The sequence below is a fragment of the Microcaecilia unicolor genome, chromosome 2 (assembly GCF_901765095.1).
Source record: "Microcaecilia unicolor chromosome 2, aMicUni1.1, whole genome shotgun sequence".
Lineage (NCBI taxonomy): Eukaryota > Metazoa > Chordata > Amphibia > Gymnophiona > Siphonopidae > Microcaecilia > Microcaecilia unicolor.
This window is the reverse complement of record NC_044032.1, coordinates 511,312,796-511,327,500: the sequence shown is the minus strand read 5'-3', so window position 1 is coordinate 511,327,500 and position 14,705 is coordinate 511,312,796. Positions and strand designations below refer to the sequence as shown.

Sequence of the window (14,705 nt, the reverse complement as noted above, 5' to 3'; positions counted from 1 at the left end):
TTTATTTGAAAGCTTCCCATATCTGGATGTAAATATTATGAAATAAAAATTGAATATCACTAAAACAGCTTTAAAAAATTATTATAGCTGGTAGAAACAGTAGTTATAACCTCTGTATGTTGTGCTAATTTTTCTACACTGTTCTATACAATATAGATGGCAATATTTCAGTGAGGATATCATGTTTCTTGATGGGTTCATCTTAACTGTTGTAATCTGCCTTGGGAAGCCTGGTGCCATAAAGCTGGAATATACTGAAATTCAGTGCTTTTTTGTAGAAAAAAAGGTGCTGGTACTCATTATGGGTGGGGTCACCACATATGGCTCCACCCCTATGATAGCCACACCCACATTAACCACACCCCTTATAACAGCCATGCCGCATATAAACAGACATCATTGAAAATATACTAGTATAGGAGAAAAACAATAACTTGTGATTTTTTTTCATTATAAATCATTTCTGTAAGATGTTACAGCTCCAGTATACCCAGTGCAAAATAAGACAGCAGAAGTAAATTCTCAAATTGGACAAATTCAAAACACTAAAATAAAACTAAATGATTTTTTCTACCTTTGTTGTCTGGTGACTGTTTTCTATCCATACTGGTCCAAGTGTCTGATTCTGCTGCTCTCTATCTGTTCTCTTAACTCCGTTTCCAGAGCTTCCTTTCCATTTATTTCTTTACTTTCCTTCCATGTCCATCTCCCTGCCAACCCCTCCATCCATCCATGTCCAGCAATTCTCCTCTATCTCCTGCTCTGCTCTCCTCTCCATCCATTTCCAGCATTTCTCCTTCCTCCCCTGCCATCCCATCCATGTGCATCTCCTTCCTATCTTCCCTCCCCTCCATGTCCAGCATGTCTCCTCTCTCCCCTGCCCTCCCCTCCCATGTCCAGTGATTCTCCTCTCTCCCCTGCCCTGCCCTCCCTTCCTCTCCTATCCAAGTCCAGCAATTCTCTCTTCCCTGCCTTCCCCTTCCATCCATGTCCAGCAATTCTCCATTCTCCTCTGCCCAGCAATTCTCCATTCTACTCTCTCCCCTGCCCAGCAATTCTCCATTCTTCTCTCTCCCCTGCCCTGCCATCCCATCCAATCCATGTCCAGAATGATTCTCCTCCCTCCCCTCCATGTCCAGCGATTCTGTTTTGCCCCCTATCCTCCCCCTCCCTTCCATGTCCAGTGACTCACCCCAGCCTCCACCTGCCCCCGAGATCATTCAAACCCCAGCCCCATTTGCCCAGCCCCTCCAGCCCCACTTGCCCACACACACACCCCCAGCCCTACTTGCCCACACACACCCCCAGCCCGCTTCCTTCTGTTTGCTCCTGGCTGTGTTCCCTGCCTTACAAAACTTTTCTTTTTTACCGAAGTCGCGAACCGGCAGCCAGAAGACTGAAGAAAGCAAACAGCAGGCAGGCTCGCCTCCTTGCATCGCGTCGCTTCATTTCCCTGCATTCTCAGCGTGTCCCACCCTCGAGGAAAGGAAATGACATCAGAGGAGGGCGGGATGTGCTGAGAATGCAGGGAAACGAAGCAACGCGATGCAAGGAGGCGAGCCTGCCTGCTGTTTGCTTTCTTCGGTCTTCAGGCTGCCGGTTCGCGACTTCGGTAAAAAAGAAAAGTTTTACAAGGCAGGGATCACGGCTGGGTGCAAACAGCAGGGAGCGGGCAGGTGAGCCCCCGGACCCAGAGAAAAGGTGCCGGTACGCCGTACCGGCGCGTACCGGCACAAAAAAAGCACTGCCAACATGTCTCCTCTCTCCCCAGTCCATGTGTCAGCCCTCAGCCTCCTTCTCCCAGCCCCAGCATCAGACCCTTCTCCACAGATCAGCCCCAAACCTCAGAGTCTGTCCTTGGTCCCTTTTTCTCCCAGCCCCAAAGTCATCTTCTCCCTAAATCAGCCCCCTTCTCCCAGCCCCAGCAAAAGACCCTTCTCTCTCCTCAACCCCTAGCGCCCAGCATGTGCCCTGTTCTCCCATCCCCAGTCTGCCATTCATCCAGACCAGCCCCTACATCACACACTCTCCCAACCCCCGTCGAGATCCAGCGCCCCAGCCCCACCTGCCCGCCCCGCCTTTTGCTTCCCGAGAGCCCTGCATTCCGTTCCACACCCAGCCCCGCCCCCCCCCCCCGTGACGCGTTTCAATCTTTTATTATTTTTTTTACGTGCAGTCGAAACGCCGGCGTCGGTAAGAGGACCAGACTCGCCTCCTCCTGCCTTCCCTGCTTCTTCGTTCTCTGTGTCCCGCCCTCGTGGGAGCAGGAAATATGTCACAAGAAGGCGGGGCACTGAGAGGGAACGAAGCAGGGAAGGCAGGAGAAGGTGAGCCTGGTCCTCTTACCAACACTGGCATTTCGACTGCACGTAAAAAAAATAATAAAAGATTGGAACGCGTCACGGGGGGGGGGGGGCTGGGGCTGGGTGTGGAACGGAATGCAGGGCTGTCGGGAAGCAACGGGCGGGCCAGGCAGGTGGGGCTGGGGCGCTGGAACTCAACGGGCAGCAGGAACAGAAAGCAGGGCTGGGGAACCTCGGGGAAAAGGTGCCGGTACGCCGTACCGTCGCGTACCGGCACAAAAAAAGCACTGCTGAAATTAAATGGAAGTAAAATTCAACTCTCCTTTCATTGGGGCACATGGAATCACATCTGCATATGTTTTGAAGAAGTTTACATTTTAGATACACAACTGGATTGTTCAGTTTTAAGCATGTTTCAGGGACAAGTGGTTTTATAAGTCAAAATAAAAATAAATATTTTGTTTCATGCAGATCTCTCATTTGTTTACACATACAGGATATAAGCCCTTAATGCAGTCCATTGGTTTTCTTATATTTTGTTCTTGTGCTGACTTATATCTGTGCCAAAACTGAAGACTCTTATCTCTTCTAAATGGTTGATAATAAAAGGAGCTCATTGTGAACACTGTCCACTCTAAAAGGTTGTTTTCTGGCTGTACATGAGGAATTGTAATGTTGAATAAATAAGTGTATATTTGTGTTCCTAGTCATGCAACCAAAGGTTATATAATCCTTTCAAGATAGCCAGTTAATCATTTAACGTATTAATGGAACATAACTACAGAGGCATAATATGGTCGCATTTTCAATGTGGTAATAATAAAGCTCAGCCAAGGAGCAAGTTATTTTCAGCTAGTCTTCACTGGACCAAACTTGCTTTCATTGTGCCATCACCATCCAGTTGGATAGGCAGTTTCTTAAAATATGGAGGATAAAGGATTTTTAAAAAAACATTTATATCCCACATTATCCCAAGCAAACTCGGGTTCAATGTGGCTTACATTTGAAACTACAATGAAACAGAATAATAGAATTCAGTTATATCATGGGGTCAAGTATATGGATATGTCTGAAACATTTAACAAAGATGAGAGTACCATATATACCCAGCTGGGCTCTTAAAATTCTGTCCTTTAATGATGCCACATGTTCAGAAATCATAGCTATAAGTATAAACAATTATTAAAATATTATCACATGCATACACCATAACAGGCATTCATACATACATTGCAAAAGTAAACAACTTCTACAGAGTACATCCAAAATTTAATTTTTATTTTCTCATTTTCTTCTTCCAAAATTCCAGACAGCAGATGTACAGATCAGCAGGATCCAAAGCAGTCCAAAACAAGTAAAATAAAAAACAAACAAACAACAACAACAACAACAACACAGTTTATACCTAATTGTTCAACCACCCTTAGGATTCACCTTTGGGTTTAAAAAGCAAAATTATGTGCATGTAAGGACTGGATAAACAAATTAAAACAAGGTTTACAGCAAATACCCTTAATATATAATACTTGGTAGCAATAATGAAACAGTGATGTAATATTCACATAGGAAGCAGCCTGAGCTGACAGATTTATTTTCCATTGAACATAATTAACTTTGTATGAACTTTGAGGCTAATAGTGTGCTGAACTGGACAATGTTGGCACATTTACACTGCCTCTGGACAGAACTGCTTGAACGAAGCCCCTACCTCATTATTCAATACATATCTGTAAAATAGTAGTAGTAAAAAAAAAAAGAAAAGCTAGTGCATTTTTATAATATAACACTGCATTCCACAAAGCAAAGAAGAGCAAGTTCCCACATGCCATCTTTTTCTTTTGATGTCGGCACAGGAAAAAAAAAGATATGCTCCCAGTTTCAACCTAATTAATGGGTTTTTAAAAAATTGTACTTATAAATATTAAGTCTGATTGTTAAGTACCTGATTCCCATAACTTGATGTTTGTTTTTCTGCATGAATACAGGGAGTGTCTATAGTGTGAGAGGGTAGGTGAAAGGGGATCCGGGAAGGCACGCAGAAGGGGGGGGGGTGCAGGCAGCCGGGGAACCCCAACGGGGCAGACTTCATGTGCACAACACCCACATTCAGAAAGCTGCGCTACCGGAGGCAGAGAGGTTGGCCGGGTTAAGGAAGAAGAGGAGGAACTACCAGTCCCAGAATCCCTCTCTTCCCCACCCGGCTGTGCAAGAGTTAGGGGAGGAGATAGAAGATTGGGAAATGGTCTCTGAGGAAGGTAATGAGGGCCAGCTGGAGAGGTTGGGGGCGGGGGAAGTTGGAGAGGAGGATAAAATGGAGGTTACTGAAGGACTAGGGGAGGAACAGATGGAGATTGGAGCTCTAGCTCAAACCCGAAAAGCTGCTGTCAGAGGGTGGCTAGCTGTGCCTTGGAGAGACTGGTGGAAGACCAGAGGAGAGATACTGAGGCACTGGGGGAGATCTCTACTAAAGAGGAAACAGGTGCAGCCCCTGGGAGAGAAAGAGGGCTGGGCACAATTGAAACCCCAGTCTGAACCAGGTGGGACCAAAGCTATGTAGCTGTGCTATCAGAAAGACTGTGTAAACTGTTTCATACTGAAAAGGTCTGGGCCTGCAACCTACCAAGCTATTGTGTTTTCTTTCTGATAATGTACTGTTCCCTAAAAGAAGTAATTTTGGCTAAAGTGAAGTTATATGGACTGTTTAAACCCTGAATGAGACTTTGGCAGCAAACCTTAACAACCTGGGAGTAAGGTGTTTTCCTTTTGTGTCTATGCTGAATGGAAGCAAGAAAATAAAGGGGGTTTTTTCTATAAACATTTTGCCTTGCTTGAGCCTCTGTGGAAACAATAGAGAGAGGAGGCAGTCCTGCAAACTCTCAGGGGGTCTGGTGCAGAGTTCCCAGAACAGGCCAAGGTGGTGTGGAGCGAGGCAACAGTCGGGTGAAGAAGGAAGCTAAGCAGGGTCGAGCCCAGCTGGGTCCTGGAAGGGGGACCCAGCTACAAAGTGGTGGCAGTGGTGGGATCAATCGAAGACCCGCCAAGGAAGGCTTATATTTACCCTGATTCTGGTAAGCAGACTCAGAATTGGGGCAAGGATTGTGAAACGGGTGGGAGTAAACATTTGCTCTCAATTGGGCATATTGTGTGAAGAGCGGCACTTGGGTCTTGTATTCTGTGTTTTCCAGGAACCAGTGGCCGTCGGAGATCATGGATGCGAAGGAGCTGATGGCGTTCATGGCACACCAGTTCCAGAAGCAGCAAGAACTGGCACAGAAATTCATGGAGGACTCTCTGGCAGCATCGAGAGCCCAGCAACAATCCTTGTTGGACCTAGTACAAGAGATGGTGCGGTCTGGGAGTGTGTCAAAGAGAGCGGGCCTGGGTGGAGAGGAGTCCGGAGCAGCGGGGGTGCAAACCTATGGGGAACCTGGTCATGTGAACTGGCTACCCTGGGGCAAGTTGGCTCCTGGGGACGATATCGAGGACTACCTGGGAACCTTTGAACGAGTGGCCATGGCTGCTGTGTGGCCTCAGGATCAGTGGACCATTCGTTTGGCCCCAGCTTTGTCCGGGGAGGCCTTGGCAGCGTTTCGGGGGCTGGCTCCATCAGAGGTAGCAGACTATGGTTGCCTTAAGGCTATCCTGGACAGATATGGTGTGAGTAAACAGACCTATCGCCGGCGGTTCCGGAGTTGGAGGTGGTCAGAGGGGGAGACTCCGAGAGCCCTGGTCCAGAAATTAATGGACCTTGCCACAAGGTGGTTAGAGCCAGACAAAAGGTCAGTGATGCAAATTTTACAAGAGCTGGTGTTAGAACAATTCTTAGAGTCTGTACCGGAAATAGTGAGGACAGACTTGGTAAGAAAGGGGTGTGAAACATTAGAAACTGCTGTCAAAGGGATGGAATGTTACCTTGAGTCTCAATGTTTCAGGGGATCAAGGGGGTTTTCTTCCCAGCCCAAAAGCATGTTAGGGAAGGGTTCCCTGGGGTATAAGGAAAAGGGAATGGGAGAAGATAGGCAGTGTTATCGTTGTGGGAAACCTGGGCATGTGAGACGGGATTGTGGGGTCCAACTGGGGTTAACCTCTCATGTGCCTTTCTCAGCCGGGGGCCAATTCACTCAGTGGGTGAAGTTCAGAGGGATTGAGGTAGATGGGCTCCTGGATTCGGGGGCCGACCAAACAATGTGTTCCCAGAGGTTGTGGGACCAGGTGAAAGGAGGGAAAAAGGGAGAGGGCAAAAGGAGTAGGTTAATAAACATCCAGTGCATTTATGGGGCTACCTCACGATACCCAGTCCATCGGGTGCAGATTAAGAGCTCGGCAGGGACCCATGAGGTGGAGGTGGCGGTACTACCCCGGCTGCCCCAGAATTTGATTTTAGGGTGAGATTGGGCTCCCTTTTTCCAGTACCTGGAGAGTTGGACAGGACTGGTGACTACACGGGCCCAAAGTAAGCAGGGAGAGGGGGATAGGCCCACAGTTTCTCAGGTATTCCCATTCCAAATGGACATTTTTGAGGCCCCGGGTAGGGAGAAGCCTAGCTCTAGCCAGAAGAAGCGAGCCCAGAAGCGTAGGAGAGCTGATTTGAATGAGCAGGGGGAATTTCCCCAAGACCCGGTGGGGGTGCGGGAGAGGTGCCCTTACTTCCACAAGGAGCAGGAAACGGATGCTAGCTTACGGTACGCCTGGGAGCGGGCGGGACAGGAGGGAAAGCAGGTTTTCCCGCGATTCAGTGTTGACCAGGGGCTACTATTCCATGTAGCCCGGATTCCGGGTGAGGAGGGTACCAAGAAGCAGTTAGTGGTTCCCCAGGGTTTCAGGGAGTTGGTTATGCGGCTAGGGAGGGCATAAGGGGGTCCAAGGGACACTTACGCAGGTGTTGCTCCGTTTCTATTGGCCTGGGGTGTACAAGAGTATTGAGCAGTTCTGCGCTGCTTGCGCCCAGTGCCAAAAGGTGTCGGAGAAGGTGCCTGCCCGAGCACCCCTATGTCCTCTGCCCCGGATAGCTATCCCAATGACCCGGGTGGCTGTGGATATGATCGGTCCCATTACCAAGAGCAAGCGGGGTTTCTCCTATATACTGGTTGTGGTGGATATGGCTACTAGGTATCCTTGGGCTATTCCTCTCCGCAACACCTCAGCCAAAGTCATAGCCTCCCATCTCATACGGATTTTCTGTGAGGTGGGGTTCCCCAGGGAGGTATTAACAGACCGAGGTACCAATTTTCTGTGCCGTACGCTGAAACAGGTATGGGAGGCATTTGGGATCCAGCACCTCCGTACCGCGGCCTACCACCCCCAGACCAATGGGTTGGTGGAGCGCTTCAATAAGACCTTGAAGATGCTGTTAAGAAAGGGACTCAGTATCCATCATGAACAGTGGGATTTGTTACTTCCCTTTGTGTTGTATGTGTGTCGGTTAAGTGTACAAGCCTCCCTAAAGGTCTCTCCGTTTGAGATAATGTATGGGAGAGTACCCAGGGGAGTGCTGGATATTTTAAAAGAGCAGTGGGTGCCACCCGAGGAGCAGGATAAGGAAGTTAGTAGGTATTTGGTTGATCTAAAGGAGCGCTTGAGGAGAGTGCAGGAGGGGGCGCAGCAGGAGCTAGCCAGAAGCCAGGTCACCCAAAAGACCTATTATGATAGGAGGAGTGCCAATCGGACATTTCAGGTGGGGGAAAAAGTGCTAGTACTGATACCTGACTCCCCACATAAATTCACGAGCCAGTGGAAAGGGCCAGTTACAATAGAGAAACAGTTGGGTCCCACCACCTATGCAGTGAGGCATGAGCAAGGCCGGATACAAATGTATCATGTGATTGTTCTGAAGCTCTGGCGAGAGAGAAAGGGGTTATGGAGTCAGGGGATACAGGAAGGGGAGGAAGACCTGGGGCCCCAGATTACAGAGTTCTCACAGAAGTGTGAACCCCAGATAGATCCAGGCCTTAGTGAACCACAGAAGAAGGATCTGCAGGAACTTTTAGAGGAGTTTCAGGATGTGTTGACCGCTCGTCCCGGGGAGACTACTCTCATAACCCATGATATTATATCTGAACCAGGGAAGGTAGTGAGGCAGCGGCCCTATCGTCTCTCCCCCCCCAAGTGGCAGAAGGTGGTCCGACAGGTTAAGGGGATGGTATCCTTTGGAGTAATCGAGGAGTCCTTCAGTCCCTGGTCAAGCCCAGTGGTGCTTGTACCAAAAGCTGATGGTACCTGGCGGTTCTGCATTGACTTTCGCCGAATCAATGCCCTATCCACCCCGGATGCCTACCCCATGCCCCGCATTGAGGAATTACTAGATCGGCTGGGAACCGCCAGGTACCTGTCTACCCTGGACTTGACCAAGGGCTATTGGCAGATACCGCTGACAGAGGGAGCACGGCCAAAAACTGCTTTTGCTACCCTAGTGGGACTTTATCAGTTTAAAAGAATGCCGTTCGGGTTGCACTCCACGGCGGCATCCTGCCAACGGTTGGATAGGATATTACGTCCGCATCAGGAGTATGCGGCAGCCTACTTGGACGATGTGGTCATCCATAGTGAGAACTGGGCCACCCATGTAGTACGACTCAGGGGGGTACTGAAGACGTTCCGATGGGCAGGTTTGACCTTAAACCCCCAGAAATGTCATTTTGGTCAGCGGCGCGTGAAATATTTGGGGTATATGGTGGGGGACGGACAGATCACTCCCTTATGTGACAAAGTGACGAGCATTAGGGAGTTTCCTCGTCCGGGGAATAAGAAAGGGTTAAGGCGGTTTTTGGGCATAGTGGGTTACTATCGGAGGTTTATTCCCCATTTCGCCTCAATAGCAGCCTCTCTAACAGATAAGTTGAAAAACAAGAGCCCGAACACGCTTCAGTGGGATGGGGAAAGTCAAGGGGCCTTTGATAAGTTAAGGTCGATATTGTGGCAGGAACCAGTACTAAGGGCAGTGGACTTTGATAAAACCTTCGTACTCCAGGTAGATGCCTCTGGGGTGGGGTTGGGGGCAGTGTTATCCCAGCTCCATGAGGGACAAGAACATCCCCTCCTGTACCTGAGTCGCAAGTTGTTACCGCATGAGACGAGGTATTCCACCATTGAGAGGGAATGTTTGGCCTGTCACTTCTATTTGGATGGCCGAGCATTTACGTTGGTGACTGACCACGCTCCTCTCAAATGGTTGGGGCATATGAAGAACAGTAATGCCCGGCTTACCCGGTGGTACCTGGCCCTGCAGCCCTACCGCTTCCGAGTGGAGCACCGGGCAGGTAGGCTTTTAACCAATGCCGATGTCCTGTCACGGATTGCTAGTGAAGAAATAGAAGTCCCTAGCAATCAGTTGAGGATGGGGCTATGTGAGAGGGTAGGTGAAAGGGGATCCGGGAAGGCACGCAGAAGGGGGGTGCAGGCAGCCGGGGAACCCCAACGGGGCAGACTTCATGTGCACAACACCCACATTCAGAAACCTGCACTACCGGAGGCAGAGAGGTTGGCCGGGTTAAGGAAGAAGAGGAGGAACTACCATTCCCAGAATCCCTCTCTTCCCCACCCGGCTGTGCAAGAGTTAGGGGAGGAGATAGAAGATTGGGAAATGGTCTCTGAGGAAGGTGATCAGGGCCAGCTGGAGAGGTTGGGGGCAGGGGAAGTTGGAGAGAAGGATAAAATGGAGGTTACTGAAGGACTAGGGGAGGAACAGATGGAGATTGGAGCTCTGGCTCAAACCCGAAAAGCTGCTGTCAGAGGGTGGCTAGCTGTGCCTTGGAGAGACTGGTGGAAGACCAGAGGAGAGAGACTGAGGCGCTGGGGGAGAACTCTACTAAAGAGGAAACAGGTGCAGCCCCTGGGAGAGAAAGAGGGCTGGGCACAATTGAAACCCCAGTCTGAACCAGGTGGGACCAAAGCTGTGCTATCAGAAAGACTGTGTAAACTGTTTCATACTGAAAAGGTCTGAGCCTGCAACCTACCAAGCTATTGTGTTTTCTTTCTGATAATGTACTGTTCCCTAAAAGAAGTAATTTTGGCTAAAGTGAAGTTATATGGACTGTTTAAACCCTGAATGAGACTTTGGCAGCAAACCTTAACAACCTGGGAGTAAGGTGTTTTCCTTTTGTGTCTATGCTGAATGGAAGCAAGAAAATAAAGGGGGTTTTTTCTATAAACATTTTGCCTTGCTTGAGCCTCTGTGGAAACAATAGAGAGAGGAGGAAGTCCTGCAAGCTCTCAGGGGGTCTGGTGCAGAGTTCCCAGAACAGGCCAAGGTGGTGTGGAGCGAGGCAACAGTCGGGTGAAGAAGGAAGCTAAGCAGTGTCGAGCCCAGCTGGGTCCTGGAATGGGGACCCAGCTACAATAGCCAGCCCCTCCAAACGACCAAATGATTTCAAATGTAGAACAAATTTGTACTCTAACCCAGTGTTTCCAAAACTGTATGCCGTGGCACCTTGGTGCGCCGCAACAAACTCTCTAGGGACCCGTGGCAAATCCTGACCTCCCTCCCGCCTGAACTGCTACTGCAGACAGCAGCGGCAGAAAAACAAACACAAAAGCAAGCACAGGGCTGCAGCAGCCTTCAGGCATGTGCTCTCAGTTCTGCTGGTCCTCTGCCCCCAGAACTGGAAGTTGAAGTCAGTGGGGGCAGAGGACCAGCAGAGCTGACAGCCCATGCCTGAAGACTGCTGTGGCCTCACATTTGCTTTTGTTTTTTTTTGCCGTGGCTACTGGGTACACGGAGCACACAGCCTTCGGGACTCGCAGGGGTGACTGCCAAGGAGGTTAGATGAAAACAGGAGACAGATGAAGTAAAAAAAAGTTGAAACCAATAGGTCAGTTTCTGTTTCCCTGCCAATTCAAAACAAAACAAGCAAACCTATGAGCTGCTGCATCCAAGTTTTTATTCTTTATTGTTAGTAACATTTTTTATTTAATCTCACTTATATTTTTAGTTCAAATATTCTTTATTAAAGTTTTATAAGTAACAATACAAAATAACAAAACAATGGCAACAGTAATTGGTACATAAGAAAAGGTGTACTAATCATATCTATAAGGCGTAAAATTAGACATGTTAAAGCTCATGTTTACAATATAAGTCAACAGGTTTCCAAACTTTAAGGAAATGGACTTCTCCGCAATTTTAGGTTCATATTTATAAATAATACAAACAATATTCCACCAAAAAGCAAAATAAACTTTGGAGTTATCTTTCCATTCTGATAATATTGTTTTAAGGGCTATAGCCATAAGAATATCAAATAATTTATTTTGTGTTACAGATAGATAATGTTGACAAACAAGTGATCTGAAAATAATTGTACGGAAGTCTAACTGGATCTGTAAATGAAATATTTTTGTAAAGAGGAAGAATTCTGGTCATGTAGGGATAAGAAATAAGAATATTTAGAGGCAGCATTACCTTTAAGTAGAGCATCAGAAAAGATGGAGTATACATCTTGATTATCTACCATTAGATTAGAAAGGGATAAAAACTTATTCAATGTTGATTGTAGTTGTAAGAAACGATAAAATTCTGTATTGGGGATAGAAAATTTAGATTTTATCTAACTTATATTTTTAAACATGCTGGCTTGTGCAGCATACAGATGTACCAAGAGGAAGTATAATAATGGAATAACTTTTTATAGGTAGATTAGTAATTTGTTATAAATGGGGGAAGGGGGAATGGGACTTAATATACCTCCTTTCTGTGGTTTTTGCAACTACACTCAAAGCAGTTTACATACTATATACAGGTACTTATTTGTACCTGGGGCAATGGAGGGTTAAGGGCCCCGTTTACTAAGCTGCATAGGTGCTCAACAAGCGCCAAATTGGAGTTACCGTCCGGTTACCGCGTGGCCCTTGTGGTAATTTCAATTTTGGCACGCGTCCACTACACGCGTCTGAAAAATATTTTTCCTGGCACACCAAGTGGCATCTGACGTGTGTAGGTCATTACCGCCAGGTCTATGGCTGGCGGTAAGGTCTCAGACCCACAATGGACGCACGACAATTTTGATTTTGCCGCACATCCATTTTTTGGGGAAAAAAAAGAGGCATTTTTTACAGGTGTGCTGAAAAATGATTCTGTGTGTGCGCAAAACCCGCACCTACACTACCGCAAGCCATTTTTCAGCACTGTGCAGAGAGTTTGTTGCTGTGCACATCCGTATGCTGCACAAGCCAGCATGCTTGAAAATATAAGTGAGATTAAATAAAAATGCTACCAACAATCATGAAGGACAACGAGGATGCAGCAGCTCATAGGTTCGCTTGGGTATACTAGATGACAACTCAACTGCACGGAGGAACAGCGAGGAAACAAACGCTAATCTAAGTGGCTTCAACGGTTTGACGTCATCTTATCCCATGTTTTCTTCAACCGCTTTGCCTTTGCCGAACTCTAAGTGTCGGCCGGTTATGGGGCGTCACGGTCGCTCAGTTGATGACGTTGGGACATCAGAAGGGTGGCACTGGCACCTGCCTTCTCGGTTGTTGCGCAGGCGCATGAGTAGGTAGGCAGGGCTGTCTGTCTGGAGTTTGTTGTGCTTGTGGGGTTCCGAGCATGGCGGCGGCCGCAGCCGGAGACCCGGCGGTGGGCGGCGAGGACCAAGCGGAGCAGCGAACGGGCAACTCTGTCCAGGGCCCGGCCGAGACCCTGGGCTTCTATGAGAGCAGCGAGAGCGAGCATCGGCGGCGGAGGAAGCGGGGACGCAGTTTGTCAGGTGCCAAGGCCAGGGACTCATGGGTGCTGCTGTCAGGGGATGGGGGTGGTGGTGGGACCGTGCTACACCGGATCCCATCACTTTTGCCTGAAGTCAAATCCACACGATATTTGTTTCATTCTGCCTTGGCCGGTGCCCTTTGGTGCAGCCTTTCTGCCGCCGTTCTCCAGAGTCCCTCCGTCGGTTTCCTTTGCAGTGTCGGCTGCTCGTCTAGCTGTGGTCCCGATCCCGTTGTGGGAAGCCCTCAGGTGTCCCTGGTGCTAAGCTAGCCGGTTCTTAGTAGCTCAGAGCGTAGTGTGGTGTACTCGCCCTGCATTTTTTAGTTCAGCACTTCAGAAAATGCACTTGCTGGCAATATTTTCCGGCAATGGACTGCTCAGTAACGGTGTTGACTGAGGTTCAGAAAGTAAGTGATCGGTCAAGGCCAGCCGAAGAGTCCTTAGGATGTTTCCAGTCCTGGTGCTTTTGTGACTTTTGTCTCTCCAGGTTCCCCAGCCCGAACGGCAGAGAACAGTTGGCAGAACATTAATGTCTGTCCTTAAGTAGAACGTGTGGGCCAGTATTCGGGAGTAAGTTAGTTCAGGCCTCAATACATTTTCATTAATTATAGAAGCCAGCTCTTAACAGCTGAGACCTCACTGGTTTCTTCCCCCACCCCTCTGAAATTTTCCCTAGTGAAGTTTGGGGAAGTGGGGGGAATCTCCTCTCCCAGAGTAGTAGCTGTTTTAGAAACTGATTTGCTAAGGTTCTTCTATTCTTTGAGAGCAAAAACACTTTAGTAAATTCAGGGTCCTTGTACTAAGCTGCAGTAGAAGGGGGCCTGCGCTAGTGTCAGTGTGTGGTTTTGGGTGAGGGGGGAGGGGGGGTAAGCTACCTGATTTCCACCGGGTAAGTACCGGCATTACAAAAATAGAAAATAATACTGGAGCCCGGTGGTAGTTCCGGATTGGCGCTTGGCAAGGCTATTGCTGTGCGCCAACCCTTTAGTAAAAGGGCCCGTTAGTCACTTAAGGTGGCTGTGTAAATCACTGGCAGAAGCCAGCAGTCTCTCTTCCTAAAGCATGCTGTCACACTCCATTGACAGGTGATGGGAAGAGGCTCCTGAATCACCATGGTCTGGGTTGGTCTCTCATACCTGCCCCTCCCCAAGCCTTTTCCCAGTTTTCCTCTCATACTCTTTCCCCCAGTCTCTCTCATATACCCTCCTTGCCTTCATTCAGTTTCTCTCTCACGCACTTATACCCTTCCTCTAGCCTTCACTCACACTCTCTCTCTTACCCGCCCCCCTCAGCTTTCACTCACTCTCTTATATTCCTCCCAGCCTTTGCCCAGTTTTTCCTTCTCTCTCATACCCTCCCCCAGCCTTTGCCCATTTCTTTCTCTCTCATTCCCTCCCCCAGTCTTTGTCTGTTTTTTTTCTCTCTCTCTCATACTCTCCCCCCCCCAGCATTTACCCAGTTTCTCACACCATCCTCCCAGTTTTTGCCCAGTTTCTCTTTCACACCGTCCTCCCAGCCTTTGCCCAGTTTCTTTCTCACACCGTCCTCCCAGCCTTTGCCCAGTTTCTCTCTCGCACCGTCCTCCCAGCCTTTTTTCCCAGTTTCTCTCTCGCACCGTCCTCCCAGCCTTTTTTCCCAGTTTCTCTCTCACACCGTTCTCCCAGCCTTTTTTCCCAGTTTCTCTCTCACACCGTTCT

The 14,705-nt window shown here is 48.5% G+C and overlaps 1 protein-coding gene across 2 annotated transcripts in view; it reads left to right on the top strand.

Moving 5' to 3' along the window:
- The first annotated feature begins 12,757 nt into the window (after positions 1–12,757).
- The window catches only part of TAPT1 (transmembrane anterior posterior transformation 1), a 142,590-nt gene continuing 140,642 nt past the window's right edge, over positions 12,758–14,705 (top strand). Inside the window, exon 1 of one of the 2 annotated variants that reach the window (XM_030191214.1) lies at positions 12,758–12,799. Coding sequence is in view for 1 of the 2 variants with exons in the window: in XM_030191213.1 (XP_030047073.1) it covers positions 12,850–13,009 (160 nt within the window). In the remaining variant the exon portion in view is untranslated. The other variant, XM_030191213.1, reaches the window with a different exon arrangement.